The sequence below is a fragment of the Nicotiana tomentosiformis genome, chromosome 5 (assembly GCF_000390325.3).
Source record: "Nicotiana tomentosiformis chromosome 5, ASM39032v3, whole genome shotgun sequence".
NCBI lineage: Eukaryota > Viridiplantae > Streptophyta > Magnoliopsida > Solanales > Solanaceae > Nicotiana > Nicotiana tomentosiformis.
The window spans coordinates 124,698,385-124,713,305 of NC_090816.1; the positions used below are offsets into that span (position 1 = coordinate 124,698,385).

The 14,921-nt window shown below is 36.8% G+C and overlaps 2 protein-coding genes across 5 annotated transcripts in view; one reads left to right on the forward strand and one right to left on the reverse strand.

The window, feature by feature from the left end:
* The window catches only part of LOC104089167 (U11/U12 small nuclear ribonucleoprotein 31 kDa protein), a 129,161-nt gene that overhangs the window by 39,655 nt on the left and 74,585 nt on the right, over positions 1 to 14,921 (forward strand). The gene's annotated exons all lie outside the window — the stretch shown is intronic.
* LOC104086925 (uncharacterized) lies at positions 1,705 to 6,082 on the reverse strand. Of its 4 annotated transcripts, none has more exons than XM_070175302.1 (4): positions 5,871 to 6,081; positions 4,919 to 4,992; positions 3,717 to 4,238; positions 1,705 to 2,748 (listed from the first exon to the last, which is right to left on the reverse strand). In XM_070175302.1, the coding sequence occupies exon 4, from the start codon at positions 2,718 to 2,720 to the stop codon at positions 1,935 to 1,937; it is 786 nt and encodes a 261-aa protein (XP_070031403.1). In that variant the 5' UTR covers positions 2,721 to 2,748; positions 3,717 to 4,238; positions 4,919 to 4,992; positions 5,871 to 6,081; the 3' UTR covers positions 1,705 to 1,934. The 4 variants fall into 4 exon arrangements, with proteins under 4 accessions (XP_070031403.1, XP_009589574.1, XP_009589573.1 ...); XM_009591279.2 differs by lacking the exon at positions 3,717 to 4,238 and adding an exon at positions 5,543 to 5,593; XM_009591278.4 differs by lacking the exon at positions 3,717 to 4,238 and having other exon boundaries at positions 5,871 to 6,082.

Genomic DNA, 14,921 nt, shown 5'->3' on the forward strand with positions numbered 1-14,921 from the left:
TTTTAAAGCAGTGTTCGATATTGTTCACCTGCAACAAAATCATCAAGACATGACGACAATGTTCCTTCATCCCAACCTTGTTTCATAGAGATTTGGTGCACTAGATTTATTGAGTCTTTCTTTCATTTATTGTTGACTTCTATGTTAAAAAAGAATAATAACATGTTAGGATTTTCGATTTAATAAAATATTTTGTAGTTACCAACAAGGAACAAGTATTGAAGATCGTAGCTTATGAGCCAGACTCGAATGTTAGTGTTAAAAAGCAAATAATACCATCAATCTTGTTATTATTCTTCATGTAAGTTGATCTATACAAAAGGAATCTTTGAGCTATGTGCCTCCATCAACGATTAACTATGTCTAAATTCAAAATTAGCAACAACATCAACCCACTAGTAATCTCACTAGTGGGTCTGAGAAGGGTAGAGTGTACGCAGACCTTACCCCTACCCGGGGTAGAGAGGCTGTTTTCAGGAGACCCTCGGCTCAGAGACAAAAAATCTGTAACAACACAAAAATCAGACAAATAGAATCAGCACCGTAAGAGACAACAAATACGTGGAAGGGCAATAAGTATGTCAATAATAAAATTGAAAAATAAATAAATTATGGAAATAAAAAAAAATCGTGTGATGAACAACAATCGCTAGCAGACCTAGACCAAACTCTTTCAGACTAGCTGGAAAAATGCTCAACTACCCCCTAACCTACAACCGTAATGCTCGACCTCCACACCTTTCTATCCAGGGTCATATCCTCGGAAATCTAAAGTTGCGTCATATCTTGCATGATCACCTCGCCCCAATACTTCTTAGGTCGCCCTCTAGCTCTTCTCGTACCTGTCAAAGTCAACCGTTCACACCTCCTAACCGGGGCCTCTAGGCTCCTCCTCCGCACGTGCCCGAACCATCTAAGCCTCGTTTCCCGCATCTTGACGTCCATGGGAGCCACGCCCACCCTCTCCCGAATAATTTCATTTCTAATCTTATCCAGCCTAGTGTGCCCACACATCCATCTCAACATCCTCATTTCGGTTACTTTCATCTTCTGGATATGAGAATTCTTGACTGGCCAACACTCAGCTCCATACAACATGACCAGTCTAACCATCGCTCTATAAAACTTACATTTAAGTTTCAGTAGCACCTTCTTGTCGCACAGGACTCCAGACGCTAACCTCCATTTCATCCATCCCACCCCGATACGGTGCATGACATCCCCGTTGACCTCCATTAGCAGGATTTATTAATTTTCTGCATCTATTTAGTTCTATTCAAGATTGTGTTTCAAGAAGTTCAATATTGAAAAGATTCATCATAATATCCTTTAACGCTAGACAAATTCTACCATAATTTCCTTCGTTACTTGGAACTCGACCATTTCAAAGACATATTTCGGATAGCTCCATCAACTTCAAGAAAATATAGCAGTGGATAACATATGAAATATACTTATCATATGTCATGTGGTTTAATAGAGAACATTTTGCTTCTCTAGCTGGTAAAGCTTGTAACTTGTAAAGGTAGGACAAGATCTTTGGGTCCCAACTTCTTCTTTTTCCTTTTTTTATGAAAACCGTGATATCTGGCCAGCTTGCACACACCTCGACTAATTCATCCCAACCTTACATTTGAACTTTGATTAATGAGCCAATGCCCCATATTTAGAGGCAAAATTCATGGGGGGAGGGGACCTAAAAAATGGCATAAGCTGCTTTAGATCACAAACAATATATTCCTCAATGTACAAACACAACTTGAATGGTCATACATTCAAGACTCTATTTTTTCTCTTTCCTGTCTGCTATAAACTCCTCTACATTTATTCATCTAGTATAAAGTATATGAATCATAATACAAGAGAAGTGTCGTTCATAAGAATAGTATCGTTAAGGTTCAGAGATTTATCAAGCTAAAGGACTTCACCATTCCTTATTCTCCCAACCACTCTTCTAATTTCGCCTCTTTATCAGCTTTAAATTCTTCAAAGTTTTCGGATAAAGACAGCAGTTGATCATGAGACATGCTTTTGTTTACCTGTTCTTGTTGTGTCTCATCAGCAGTTTGACTTGACAATCTTAAGTCTTCACTAGACGCCCGTCCAAGTGAGGAAGAGGAGCTCGCACCTGCAGCTAATAGCGTGTCATTTGAATGCATTACAGATGGCTCATCCTTGTCCGACAAAGATGGTTCGCTCTTTGCTGGTCGAGATTCTCCAGACTCTAACTGAGGCCACTTGAAATTACTAGCCTTCTGTTTTGCTGACCTGAAAACAGTTGAAAGATAACCGGCAGCCCTCTCATCGTCGTCTTCTGGACCTGTATTGCGACCCCAAGCAGCAGGACTCCAAGAGGTAGTTATACCCACTGGGAAACTTGAACGGGATCCGCTAATTAATCCTTTTTTTGGTTGCTTCTTTGAAATGACAGCTAGAGTATGTTTGAGATCTTTAATCATCTCGTTAGCAATCGGAAGGCCACACTCTTTCATTGACCCAATCACGATGATGGAATCCTCTAAGTCTTCTGTGTGCAGAGTCATTTCACGGGATTTCTCCTCAATATTGTTTTTGAGATTTACAAGGTTGGGTGCTGCTTTCTGGGTATGCTGTTGAATGTAGAAAAGCCCCACAGCAGGCTCATTTGCAATGAACTTTATCATGTCCGCCAAGGATTCAGTTATCTCTACAAAGCCGTCCACTGTTGAAAATTCATGCATTTTTTTGAAGGCCAACGGTTCATCATCACTGGTGGGGCAAGAAAATAATGAGAGAGCTTCTTCTTAATGAATAATCCAGCAGTTGGAAATGGAAAATTTTCTAACATGTAAGAATGAGAAGAATTGAAGTTGGTGGTCAGAAAAAATAATTTTGCAGATATATATGCAGGTATTAAATGTATCAAATGCCTATGGTGAATTTTCTTGTTAAAAGCACAAACATTTGATCCGTTTGATATAATAAATTTAACCCAACTTTTGGGGGCAAAAGTAATTTTTTTTCCTTTCATTTCTCTGGTAAGCGGAGCAAATAAATATAGATCGGAGTTACAGTAAACATGGCCAGTTCAAATACACAGCAATCAGGCAGTTATATTAACTTCAATCCATAAGCCAACCTAATTTAAATTAGTCATAGGACATCCCTGATCTTTATGAATAAGTTGACCAGATTACTTAGTGGTTTGAATCACAAGCTGTGAAGTGCCATAATTTCTTTCCGACTGGGATTAGGGGAGTTATGATATGGAAGAAATCTCAAACGTAATAGGAAAAGTTATGGGGCACCAGTCTTCAATGGTCAGCAACAGAGACAAAAAGGAAGCTCTAAATATTTCTTATCTACAATAAAAAGTCATGCTAACTCAGGCTCTTTCTGCACACCAGAGGAAACATGAAATGCACTTTCCTGTCCCTAGCACGTAGCATTACAACTACCGGTTTTGCAGACAACTAATCATTCACCAACTCAAGATACCATGAACGCATGGGCATCATCGACATAGCATACTAGTCGGTTGCCACCAATGGAAAGGAGAGAGATGAGACTCTCCCATCAACACATTAACATAAGACAGATAAGCCCTATTCTGCTCAATCCAACGTCTAATCATGCAAATAAAGCAGGAATTAAAGCAGCCCGGTGCACTAAGCTCCCGCTATGCGCAGGGTCCGGGGAAAGGCCAGACCACAAGGGTCTATTGTACGTAGTCTTACCCTGCATTTCTACAAGAGGCTGTTTCCACGACTTGAACCCGTGACCTCCAGGTCACATAGTAGCAACTTTACCAGTTACGCCAAGGCTCCCCTTCAAAGCAAGAATTAAAGAATATATGCAATTTTGATTGAGAGATTTAGGGGTAGCAACTAGACACATCCTGAAGAAAAAATGCATCAAAGAATTGAGTGGACTGGTAAGTAAGATCCAGAATTTAAGATCTATGATCCCGCAAAAGAAAGCAGAAAAGACAATACACATGCAATCTTGACATTCTTTTGACGGGTCCAACTGATCTAAGGAACAAGTACACCTAAAAGAAGGAAGTTGTGAGATAAAACCACGGAAGACTTAAAGAAGCTACAGAAAAAAGACATGACGTGCCAGGTCACTTCAAGTTTCCTTTCCACATAAATAACCCCCAAAGTTATTTTCTTTACAACTTTCTATTTGCTGCACTCTTTTGTCTCCTTCAATATCAGCTAGTAACCTTCAGATCGGTTTCTCCCTTGCCAGTTTAGCTGATAGACCAAGTAATATGAATTACAGGCACTTCTAAGAGGAGATTAAGAATAAGACGTGAAAATAGACTGTGATAACCACATACCAAAACGCTGATGAGAGAAACCACAAGGACAATGAATTGAAATCAACTTGTCAAGGAAAAGAAATATAAAAGAAAACTGAAACAATACCCCCCCCCCCCAAAACCCCCCAACCATAGAGAAGAAAACTATCCTTCAAATCATCAGCTATACCATGACAGACAAAGGATTACAGGGTTCAATTAACCAAAGCATAAAAAAGGCCCAAACAATTGTTTTATCTACCTCGAGAGCAATATATATTAATGTCTTGGTTCTTTCAATTTGAGCATAAATTACAGTCTCAAAACATCAGCAGCTTGAAACTTCATCAGAATAGCATTTGATTTGACTATTGCAATTTGACTTGTTTCCGTTTGTTATCATCCTATTTTTCTTTAGACATTCATAAGCTTTATATGCAGTTTCATATTTTTTATTATCTTGTAAGAACGTATTATCTATTCTTGGCACAACAACTAGCAATAACAGATAACTAACAGAATGCAACTTATGGTCTAATAGAAATCTCAATTAATTAAATACTTCCTAACCAAAAGGAAAAAGAGAGAAAAAGGATTATAGTTCCTAATTATTTTTTTTCACAAGTATCTTACTTGAACATAGATCATGTCCACCGAATACCGACAAGCTGATTTGAGTTTTGATAAAACACTATTATTTGCACAACCTGCAGAACAAAGTAGGTAACCATCAATTTAACATCCATAATTCATACTCCATTTGGTCAAATTTGCAAATATTTCCAGTTTTTGCAAGAATCCACTTAGAACTGTTCTGGAAAGAAAACAAGCTGAGGGTAAAGTGACCTAAAAGAAATCCTTCTACTTTGTTTGGACCTTAAATTCAAGGTTTTCTCTTATTTCAGCAATAATAAGCTTTACCTAATTAAAAAACATAGTCAATTCAAGTACAAAAGAACCAACAACAACCCAGTGTAATCCCACAAAGTGTAGTCTGGGGAAGGCAGAGTGTATGCAGATCTTAACCCTACTTTACGAAGATAGAGAGGTGATTTTCGATAGACCCCGGCTCACCCCGGCTCAAGGAAAAATGAAAAAGAAGCAGAAACAACAACAACAACAAGATAAGATGATAGAATAACCGAAGCGAAAGAAACAACATATAGTAAAAAAAAAATTGCTGATAAGAAGATACAAAAATAAGAAACTAATACTAATGCTACCTGCATGAACCGTTTACTGATTCTAAATTAGTACCTTTTTAGATTACATTCTTGGTTTTTCCCCCTATCAATGCAAATCTATAGCCTGTAACAAAAAGAAAAAACCAAGATTCTATTTGACCTGGAGAAAACCTAAATTACCGCAAAAAACAAGTGAACAGTACACCTCAATTAATCAATCAATCAACGAATATCCAACAAAATATAACAGAAATCCACTTCGCAAAAAACAATTTTTAGCTCAAATTTTCTATCAATTAGCCAATTAACGAATAAAACACAAGAATATTATCCTCTCCTCCCCTTAAACTCCCATAGATAGCAGAATATATCAAAATAAAGTGTAAAATCATATAACTTACAGATCAAACTAGAAAAGAATAAGCTAATCTGAATCTTCCTTCAGCACGTTGATGCAACAATTGTATATGTCTGTTTAATGTAGTATTATTATCATATGTACAGAATTAGGTATTTGTCTGTACTTTCACGCAAGTGAAAATATCAGATTTTGAGACTTAACCAAAAAAAGACAGCTACTCCTCCTTTTCCTTTTTGGTCGTTGTTTCGGTTACTGTTCTAAACTAGGATTTAGATTCAACAGCTTTTTAGTGTCCTTAAGATACAAACCGTTGGTTAAGAATTTTAATCGAGGTCTGCAATTTAGAAATTAACCCGTGCATCTTGGATTTTAATTTTTTTCACTACAAAAATATCTTGAATTGTCTTGAAGTTAAAATTTTTAGTTTAAAAATTTCAGGACAAACAAAATAATGAGTAATTTTTAAATAGCATCATTGAGAATGACTATCTATACACTTGTCCCTTAAAATAAAATTTAACCTTATATACATGTAATTTTAGGCGAAGGGTATTCCGCCGAGATAGGAGTTGGAAGTACAAGGTACAGCCCAAAAAAGCCTAATATACAATAGCTGGCTGATTATTTATTGAATGTGCCCTGACTTTATGTAATTATGGCTAATACTTTCGCTAATGGAGTGCATCTCATATAAGTATAAGTATCTTTGCAAAGTGTAGACTTTGTTGGCAATATTCTTTGGCACCAAAAAATATTGCATTGTGTGTTGGACATCATTTGCACAAGTTGTATCTCTTCTTTTACACCTACGAAACCAAGACTTTTTTGCCTATAAAAGGGAAGGCTATTAGTTCATTTTAGACACACCAACAAGACTTGAGTCTTCATTTCTTGTTTCTTACTTTCTTCCTTTTATTAAGAGTATTTTGTATGAGAGTTAAGTATTGGAAAACACTTGTGTGAACCCTTTCTTTGGAGTGATCTCGTGAGGTTATTCCCTTGTGGTATTTGGGATTAATTAGAGTATTTACTCTAATTTTGTACTCTCTTTTGTACTCTTATTGTTATAGTAAAATTGCTCCTCTCCGCTTGTGGACGTAGGTCACTTTGACTGAACCACGTTAAATTTGTGTCTTCTTTATCTACTTTAATTGTCGTCATTATCAACTTCCATTGTCTTTGTTATTGCCATTATACCGTTGTTTGGCTAAATTCCGCATTATCTGAGTTCCCGATCCTAACAAATTGGTATCAGAGCCAGATCTAACCGGGTTAGTTTCAATAGCCAAAATGACTCTAACAAAGACCTATGTTGAGAAATTTGACCGAAATACAAACTTCGTAATATGGCAATTAAAGATGGAAGCTATCCTAATTCAGGATGGCTTAGACTTGGCGTTGCAAGGAAAGGAGAAGAAGCCGGATAAAATAACGGACGAGGAGTTTGCCATCATAAACAAAAAGGTAAAAGCAGGTATCATTTTAAATCTCTCAAATGAGGTTTTACGTGAAGTTTCTGTAGAAACCACAGCTAAAAGCATGCGGGAAAAATTGAAAACCTTATATATGAAGAGGACGGTGGAAAATAGACTTTACTTGAAGCAGAAGCTTTATACAATTCGTATGGGTGAAGGTACCTCTATTCTCTGTCATCTTGACACTTTCGATTCCATTCTTATGGATTTGACTAATATAGATGCTGAAATTAAAGATGAGGATCAAGCCGTGTTACTGCTTTGTTCTCTACCCCTATCTTTTAAGCATATAAGAGATACTATGATTTATGCAAAGGATAATATCTCTTATAAAGATATTAAATTTATCTTAAAATTAAAAGAACAGATAGATAGTGATATTACTAGGGAAGCTAGTGGAACTCAAGCGGAAGTTGGCTTGTTTGTTAGGGACAAATCCGACTCCATATCCAGATACAATAATTTAGAGTGTCGCTATTGTCATAAGAAAGGTCACAATATCTCTGAATGCTATAAGCTGAAAAATAAAGAAAAACATAAGAAAAGGAAAAATGAGCACAAAAATACTGACACTACCGAAACAAGCGTAGTTGCTGATGAGACTGAGGGAACTATTTTTTTAGCAACTAATAATAGTTTCAAATCTAACAATGAGTGGATTTTAGATTCGGGTTGTTCTTATCATATGTGTCACAATCGGTATTTATTTACCACATATGAATCTATTGAAGGTGGAGTTATCTTGATGGGCAACAATGCTGCCTGCAAAGTTTTTGGAAAAAGGTACAGTCCGAATCAAAATGCACGATGGTGTGGTGAGAATTCTCACTGATGTTAGACATGTTCCTGACTTGAAAAAAAATCTCATCTCTTTGGGCACTCTAGAATCTCTTAGGTGCAAGTACACAGGTGAAGGTGGAGTTCTAAAAGTTTCTCATGGTGCTCTTGTGATCATGAAAGCTAATGGAGTCCATCTCACATAATCATAAGTATCTTTGCAAAGTGTAAACTTTGTTGGCAATATTCTTTAGAACTCAAAAATATTGCATTGTGTGTTGGACATCATTTGCACAAGTTGTATCTCTTCTTTTACACCTACGAAGCCAAGACTTTTTTACCTATAAAAGGGAAGGCTATTAGTTCATTTTGGACACACCAACAAGACTTGAGTCTTCATTTCTTGTTTCTTCCTTTCTTCCTTTATTAAGAGTGTTTTGTATGAGAGTTAAGTGTTGGAAAACACTTGTGTGAACCCTTTCTTTGGAGTGATCTCGTGAGATTATTCCCTTAAGATATTTGGAATTAATTAGAGTATTTACTCTAATTTTGTACTCTCTTTTATACTCTTATTGTTATAGTAAAATTGCTCCTCTCCGCTTGTGGACGTAGGTCACTTTGACCGATCCACGTTTAATTTTTGTCTTCTTTATCTACTTTAATTGTCGTTGTTATCAACTTGCATTGTCTTTATTATTGCCATTATACTGTTGTTTGGCTAAATTTTGCACTATTCGGATTCCCGATCCTAACACTTTAATTCATTAGTACTGACTAAATACGAGGTAATATACTTGTTGTACCACCAATTGTGTGATGGAACGATAAAATGTCTATTTGAAGTTAACCAATGTTCTCAAACTTGGGAATGGAGTTTCTTTTGATATGTAACGTTTTATCATATTTGCACGTTAGCAGTGATATCTAACAATATTATAAAGTATATATTATAAGTTTTAGTAGTACAAAAATGTTATTTTAGAAAACAGTTGTATATTGCATGCCAAAATCTATACAAACAAATGTACAATGTTAACATTTCTTTGTTTGTGTCCTTGTAATGAAAGATCCAGAGGTGCATGCTACACTCACGAGGGACAGAGAAGTTGACGAAGTAGCGGGTTAAATGAGAGGTTATATATTGTCAAAAGCGAGCCAATGAACTTCTCAGTAAATAAAGAGCTTCTCTTGATGTGAGCAGAACTATCTATTTAAATTATTAAGAAAACAACGTGAACATAATTGACTTTGATCAGCTTTGCCCTTTCTACCTAGAGATATAAGGTAGCATATCTTCCATTCAATGCAAAAATAGAACAAAGTAAAAAGTAAAAAAAAAGGAATTATTAAGAAAGCAGCCATGTGTCCAGGCGGTCACGGGTTTGAGTCGTGAAAACAATCTCTCGTAAAAATGCAGGGTAAAACTGCAAACAATAGACTCTTATGGTCCGATCCTTCCCCGGACCCGACGCATAGCGGGCTGCCCTTTTTTTAATTTATTTATTAAGAAAGTAGCCCTTCATTCCTGCTTTGAGAAGTAGATTGAAGGGCTTATCTTGGTATCTGATTTGTTACTAGTAATAACTTTTTCTGGTCAACTACGTACATCTCCATTTCTAACTTGTTACATATAATGGACTGAATCAGGACCTAAATTCTAGTTGTAAGAATGGATATGAGTTTCTTGCACTTTCTTACTTCAAAATAACATTATCTTTACTTCTTTCAGACTAGAAGATGATCAAGCTAGACGAGGTAATAACACATTAAAGTTCCACGAAGTTGGCAACATTTACAGTGCATAAGAAATTTTGCATTTTATCATAAGAAATTCCCTGACCCAAAAATGATGAGAACAAGGGAGATGAGAATGATGTCGACAACAGAACCTAGATAGCCTTGGCTTTCAGCCGACTAAGAATGAGAATTCATAATAGCATGAGTAGTAAATAAGGAGAGTGGATAGTGATAGAGGGACAAAAATTAAGTACTATACCAAGTTAAGCATACATACTAGAAAAACATATTAGCATGGGAGCAAGATCATAGTTGAGGCAGAAGTGAATGTTTATCTTAACATACTAAGTAATGCTAAGGAAAACATATTTAGAGTGAACCTTAAAGCAGTGTTCTATATAGTTGTGGCTAGTACACAAAGAACAGTCAATCAGACACAAAACTCAACACTAAATAATTCATAGAGGGAGATTTTCATAGAGTTGTAGTAGTATCCAAAGCAAGGTATGAAGAAACTCTATAACTAACAACATATAGTCGCAACAGTCAGATTTAGATCAAAATAGGCACACATTGAAACTCAAAACTGAAACATATTTAGATGCTAGAGGTACAAGACTGATTCCAGAAGAAAATAAAGAACCAACATAGAAGTGCAGATTAACCTAGCACAAACTAAGGACAAAGCAGTAAACTATCTCATGCATTCAACTATCATAGGATGCCAAAAGAGTATCGAGCATTATCATAATAGTGCTATATCAGGGATTCACAAACTAAATCATACTCATATAATTCAAACACATATAAGTATGCAGAAGGAAAGAAAGAAAATTAACATTGTAAGGGTTAAATCACTAACCAGTAGCAAAATTTATACGAACAGAAGGATAGTAAAGAGCTTAATAGCAAGAACCCCAGATCTTCGATGCTTCAGAGTTCACAAGAGCCTCGAGAAGGGCTCCGAGTAGTGCTTGCACCGAAGGAGGTTGTTTAATAGCCTTGGCTTTCAGCCGGCCCAGAATTTCACGGAATATTTGAGTGTAATAGAGTGAATGAGTAAGTGAAAGGAGGAGATTAATGAAAATAATAGCAGTGATTAGGAGATTCCGAGGTCCCTTCAAGGGGTTTTAGGGGAGGGATTTTTATAGTGTAGAAATCAACCAAGTAAACATGGAAAACAAATTATTCAAACACAACTAAGGAAAGATATACTAGAGTCAATTAGAATCAGTTATTTTTAGGGCGTGACCAAAGGGGTTCAGTAAATTAACCGGGAATAACAACTATCACGCAAATAATACTAAAAATAAATGAATACAGATGTTTAAACAGAGAATAAGGAAAATATATACCCAAATTCATTTAGAGTCAGATTTAGGGGAAAATAAAGTAGAAAATAGGAAAAGAATAGTCATACACGGAAAAGAAAAAGTATCAATCAATCGAAAAATTAGTAAAGGAAAAAAAAAAGGAAAGTCTCAAACCCTAGTTGGGACTGGCGACTTGAATCGAACCAATAATGCAAGAATCGTTCAATATAACATGCATATAGACGAAAGATCGTCTAGATCCTCAAAGAATCAAAGTAAATCGATCCGTTCTTGAGAAGTAGTTCTTGCCAAAAATAGGGCAAGTACTAAGTAGCACCGGGAAAGAACTATATAATACCGTAAACATGCGTATAATGATAGAGTATCACAAAATAGGTAAGTAGATCATAGATTGATTTCATGTTTGAGTCGGAATCGGAGAGGATTAAGGGTTACGATGGCTAGGGTTTAATCAGAGAAGAAGATAGATGAGAGAGTTTAGGGGTGGCGGGTTTAGGAAATGGGGTTAGGGTTTTGGTGATGGGTAGTTAATTAAAATGGGGGAATGGCTAGGGGTCGTTGATCATTTGAGATCAACGGCCAGGATTAGAGGAGAAGCAGGCGAGTCACGGACCGGATCCCGACCGGTTATAACTAAGGGGTCGTTTGGTCTTGGGCCAAGGGTTGGGCTAAAGATATTGGGCCAATTTGGTTCAGAAAACTAGTTTAAAGCTAGGCTATTATTTAAATATACGAAAATAATTTATAAAAGTGCTTGACAAATAAGTAAAAATATTATTTATACACTGAAATAATAACTTTGTATTATAAAAATATAAAATATTATTTTGACACAAGTATTATAAATAAATACCATTTATGTACAGATATAGGCTATTACCGCAAAATTACACAAATAGCTTAACAATATTAATGTAATTACATAAAATGAAGTAAAATATTTGAAACATGTATTATAGGTGCAAAAATAATAACTTTAAGTACTTAAGTCATCATCAAATACTTTGAAGGAGTAATTAATAATTATTCAAGTAATCAATTTAAAAGCTCTAAAAATTATGAAAAATTATAGAAAATGCTTGCATAGGTTTATAAACTAAATGATGATGCAAATATACCATGTTGAGAGTATATATGCATTTTTAGAAAATATAAGAGAAAAATTGGGTACCAACAGCTGCCCCTCTTTACCCGTGAATGATGAAAGAGTTACCGGGTAAAGAAATGATGACCGATTTTGACCGAATGGGGTGATTTGAAAAAAGAAGGCTGAACTCTAGTTTTTGAGTTGCCTACATATTCCTGGTATTACGGGAATCAAACCGTGTAGTTCTGGATCTAAAGGTGAACTGAACCGATGGAGTTGTTGTAGGAATAGTCGTATACTTCGGAAAGGCTCTTTTGGGTAGGACAATATCAGATGAATTTGCGCAAAATTACGAATGTGAATTTGAAATGTTATGGTTGTATCTCAAAACGAGTATTTGAATGGTTATCAAGTAAAAGTGGGTAACTGATGGTGGTTTGTTGCGTTTGAAATAATTGCAGTATGTGAACGTTGAACGAAAACTGGAGCGAAGATTGCTCCCGTTAGGAGAAAAGTTACTTCCTGGATTACCTGCAAAACTTAAACAAGATGCATGCAAGTATATATGGATTATTGCAAGAATTTAAACATGATGCAAATTCCCTTTGGACCATGAAAGTTGTCTTTGGACGGTGGAGATGTTGTCCTTAGACCATGACGTCCTGGGCCATAAATCATGTGATAGGGGATTCGCAGGCCATGCGATGATGTCCACGGGCCATGAAAATGGTGCCTCTGAACCATGACGCCTTTGAATAATGATGTGCAATTCTAATAGATCCTCAGGCCAGGGAATGGTGTCTTCCTGCTATGAGGATGATGCCTTCGGACTATGACGCCTTTGGACAAAATGGCGATATTTCAGCCTATGAAGTGCAAAGATGTGACGCTTGGTCACATGCGAAGATGAGATAAGAAAAGGCTTAGTCTTGTGTATGATGAGGGTATTGCTTAGACCTAGGTGAACAAAGGATAGTACTAGGTCTTAGGTGGCATAACGGGGATAGTATTTAATCATGGGGAAAAGGCAGTGCTTAGCCGTATGCAAGAGAGGGGCAGGACTTAGCCTTATGCAAAATAGGAGACAACATTTAGTCTCATGCGAGTAAGGAAAGCGGTGCTTAGCTTCATGTAAAATAGGAGACAATGCTTAGTCTTATCCAAAGAAGGCAGTGCTTAGCCTTGTGCAGTTAAGGAGGCGATGCTTAACCTCGTGCAAATAGGAGACAATGCTTAGTCTCGTGTAAAGAAAGGAGACAATGCTTAGTCTTATGTAGAGAAAGGAGACAATGCTTAGTCTCATGCAAAGAAAAGGAGACAGTGCTTAGTCTCGATGCAAGGAAAGGCAGAGCTTAGCCTTATGCGATTAGGGAGGCAATACTTAGCCTCATGCAAAAGAGGAGACAATGCTTAGTCTCATGCAAAGAAAGGCGATGCTTAGCCTTATGCAATTTATGGAGGCAATGCTTAGCCTCATGCAAAAATAGGAGATAATATTTAGTCTAATGCAAAGAAAATTAGACAGTGCTTAGTCTCATGCAATTAGGAGACACTGCTTAGTCTCATGCAAGGAAAGGCAGAGCTTAGCCTTATGCGATTAGGGAGGTAATGCTTAGCCTCATGCAAAAGAGGAGAAAGTGCTTAGTCTCATGCAAAGAAAGGCGATGCTTAGCCTTATGCAAGGAGAGGAGACAATGCTTAGTCTCATGCAAAGAAAGACCGAGCTTAGACTCATGCAAGGAGAGGAGACAATGCTTAGTCTCATGCAAAGAAAGAGAGACAATGCTTAGTCTCATGCAATTAGGAGACATTGCTTAGTCTCATGCAAAGAAAGGCCGAGCTTAACCTTATGCAAGGAGATGAGACAGTGCTTAGTCTCATGCAAAGAAAGGCTGAGTTTAGCCTTATGTAATTTATGGAGGCAATGCTTAGCCTCATGCAAAATAGGAGACAATGCTTAGTCTCGATGCAAGGAAAGATAATGCTTAGCCTTATGCAATTCGGGAGGCAATGCTTAGCCTCATGCAAAAATAGGAGACAATGATTAGTCTCTATGTAAGGAAAACGATGAGTGACAGTAGAGTGTTTCTTAGCTGGAGATGCTTGGGATAGATAATCTGCTATCTTGAAGGTAGTGACCTAACGTGTCTACAGATATTATTGTCTTATTGTGCCTGAATCCAAAGAAAACTTGTGAGTTTTGCAGGGTAAGGTTGGTTCGTGCTTTTATCTTTTACTTTGCCTGTGCTCCTATCTTGAGATCCTGTTTGGGTCACCCTGGGTAACATCTGGCTGTTTATAAAAATAAAGTTTTTCGAAAGAAATGCGTGCATTTGATGAATGTGGTTATTTAAAATATAGTAGTATGCAATATCGACTAAATTAGGTGAACCAATGACTGAGACATATTTTAGAGACATTGCGGCTTCCATGCTCTAGAATTTTAAGGGTCCTCCTCAAAATTCTTCCCCAGTTTAAAAGCAATTCTTTGATTGTTCTGCGTATGACGAAATTGGCTGGACTTGCTTTAGAATTTTGAGGGTCCTCCTCAAAATTCTGCCCCAGTTTCTGACCATGAAAAAATGAAAATTTTATTGAGATGTGACCAAACCCACAGGGCTGCCTACGTATACTCTCTTAAATGGGAATCAGGTCAAGCGTAGTTCAGTTACATCGGATGA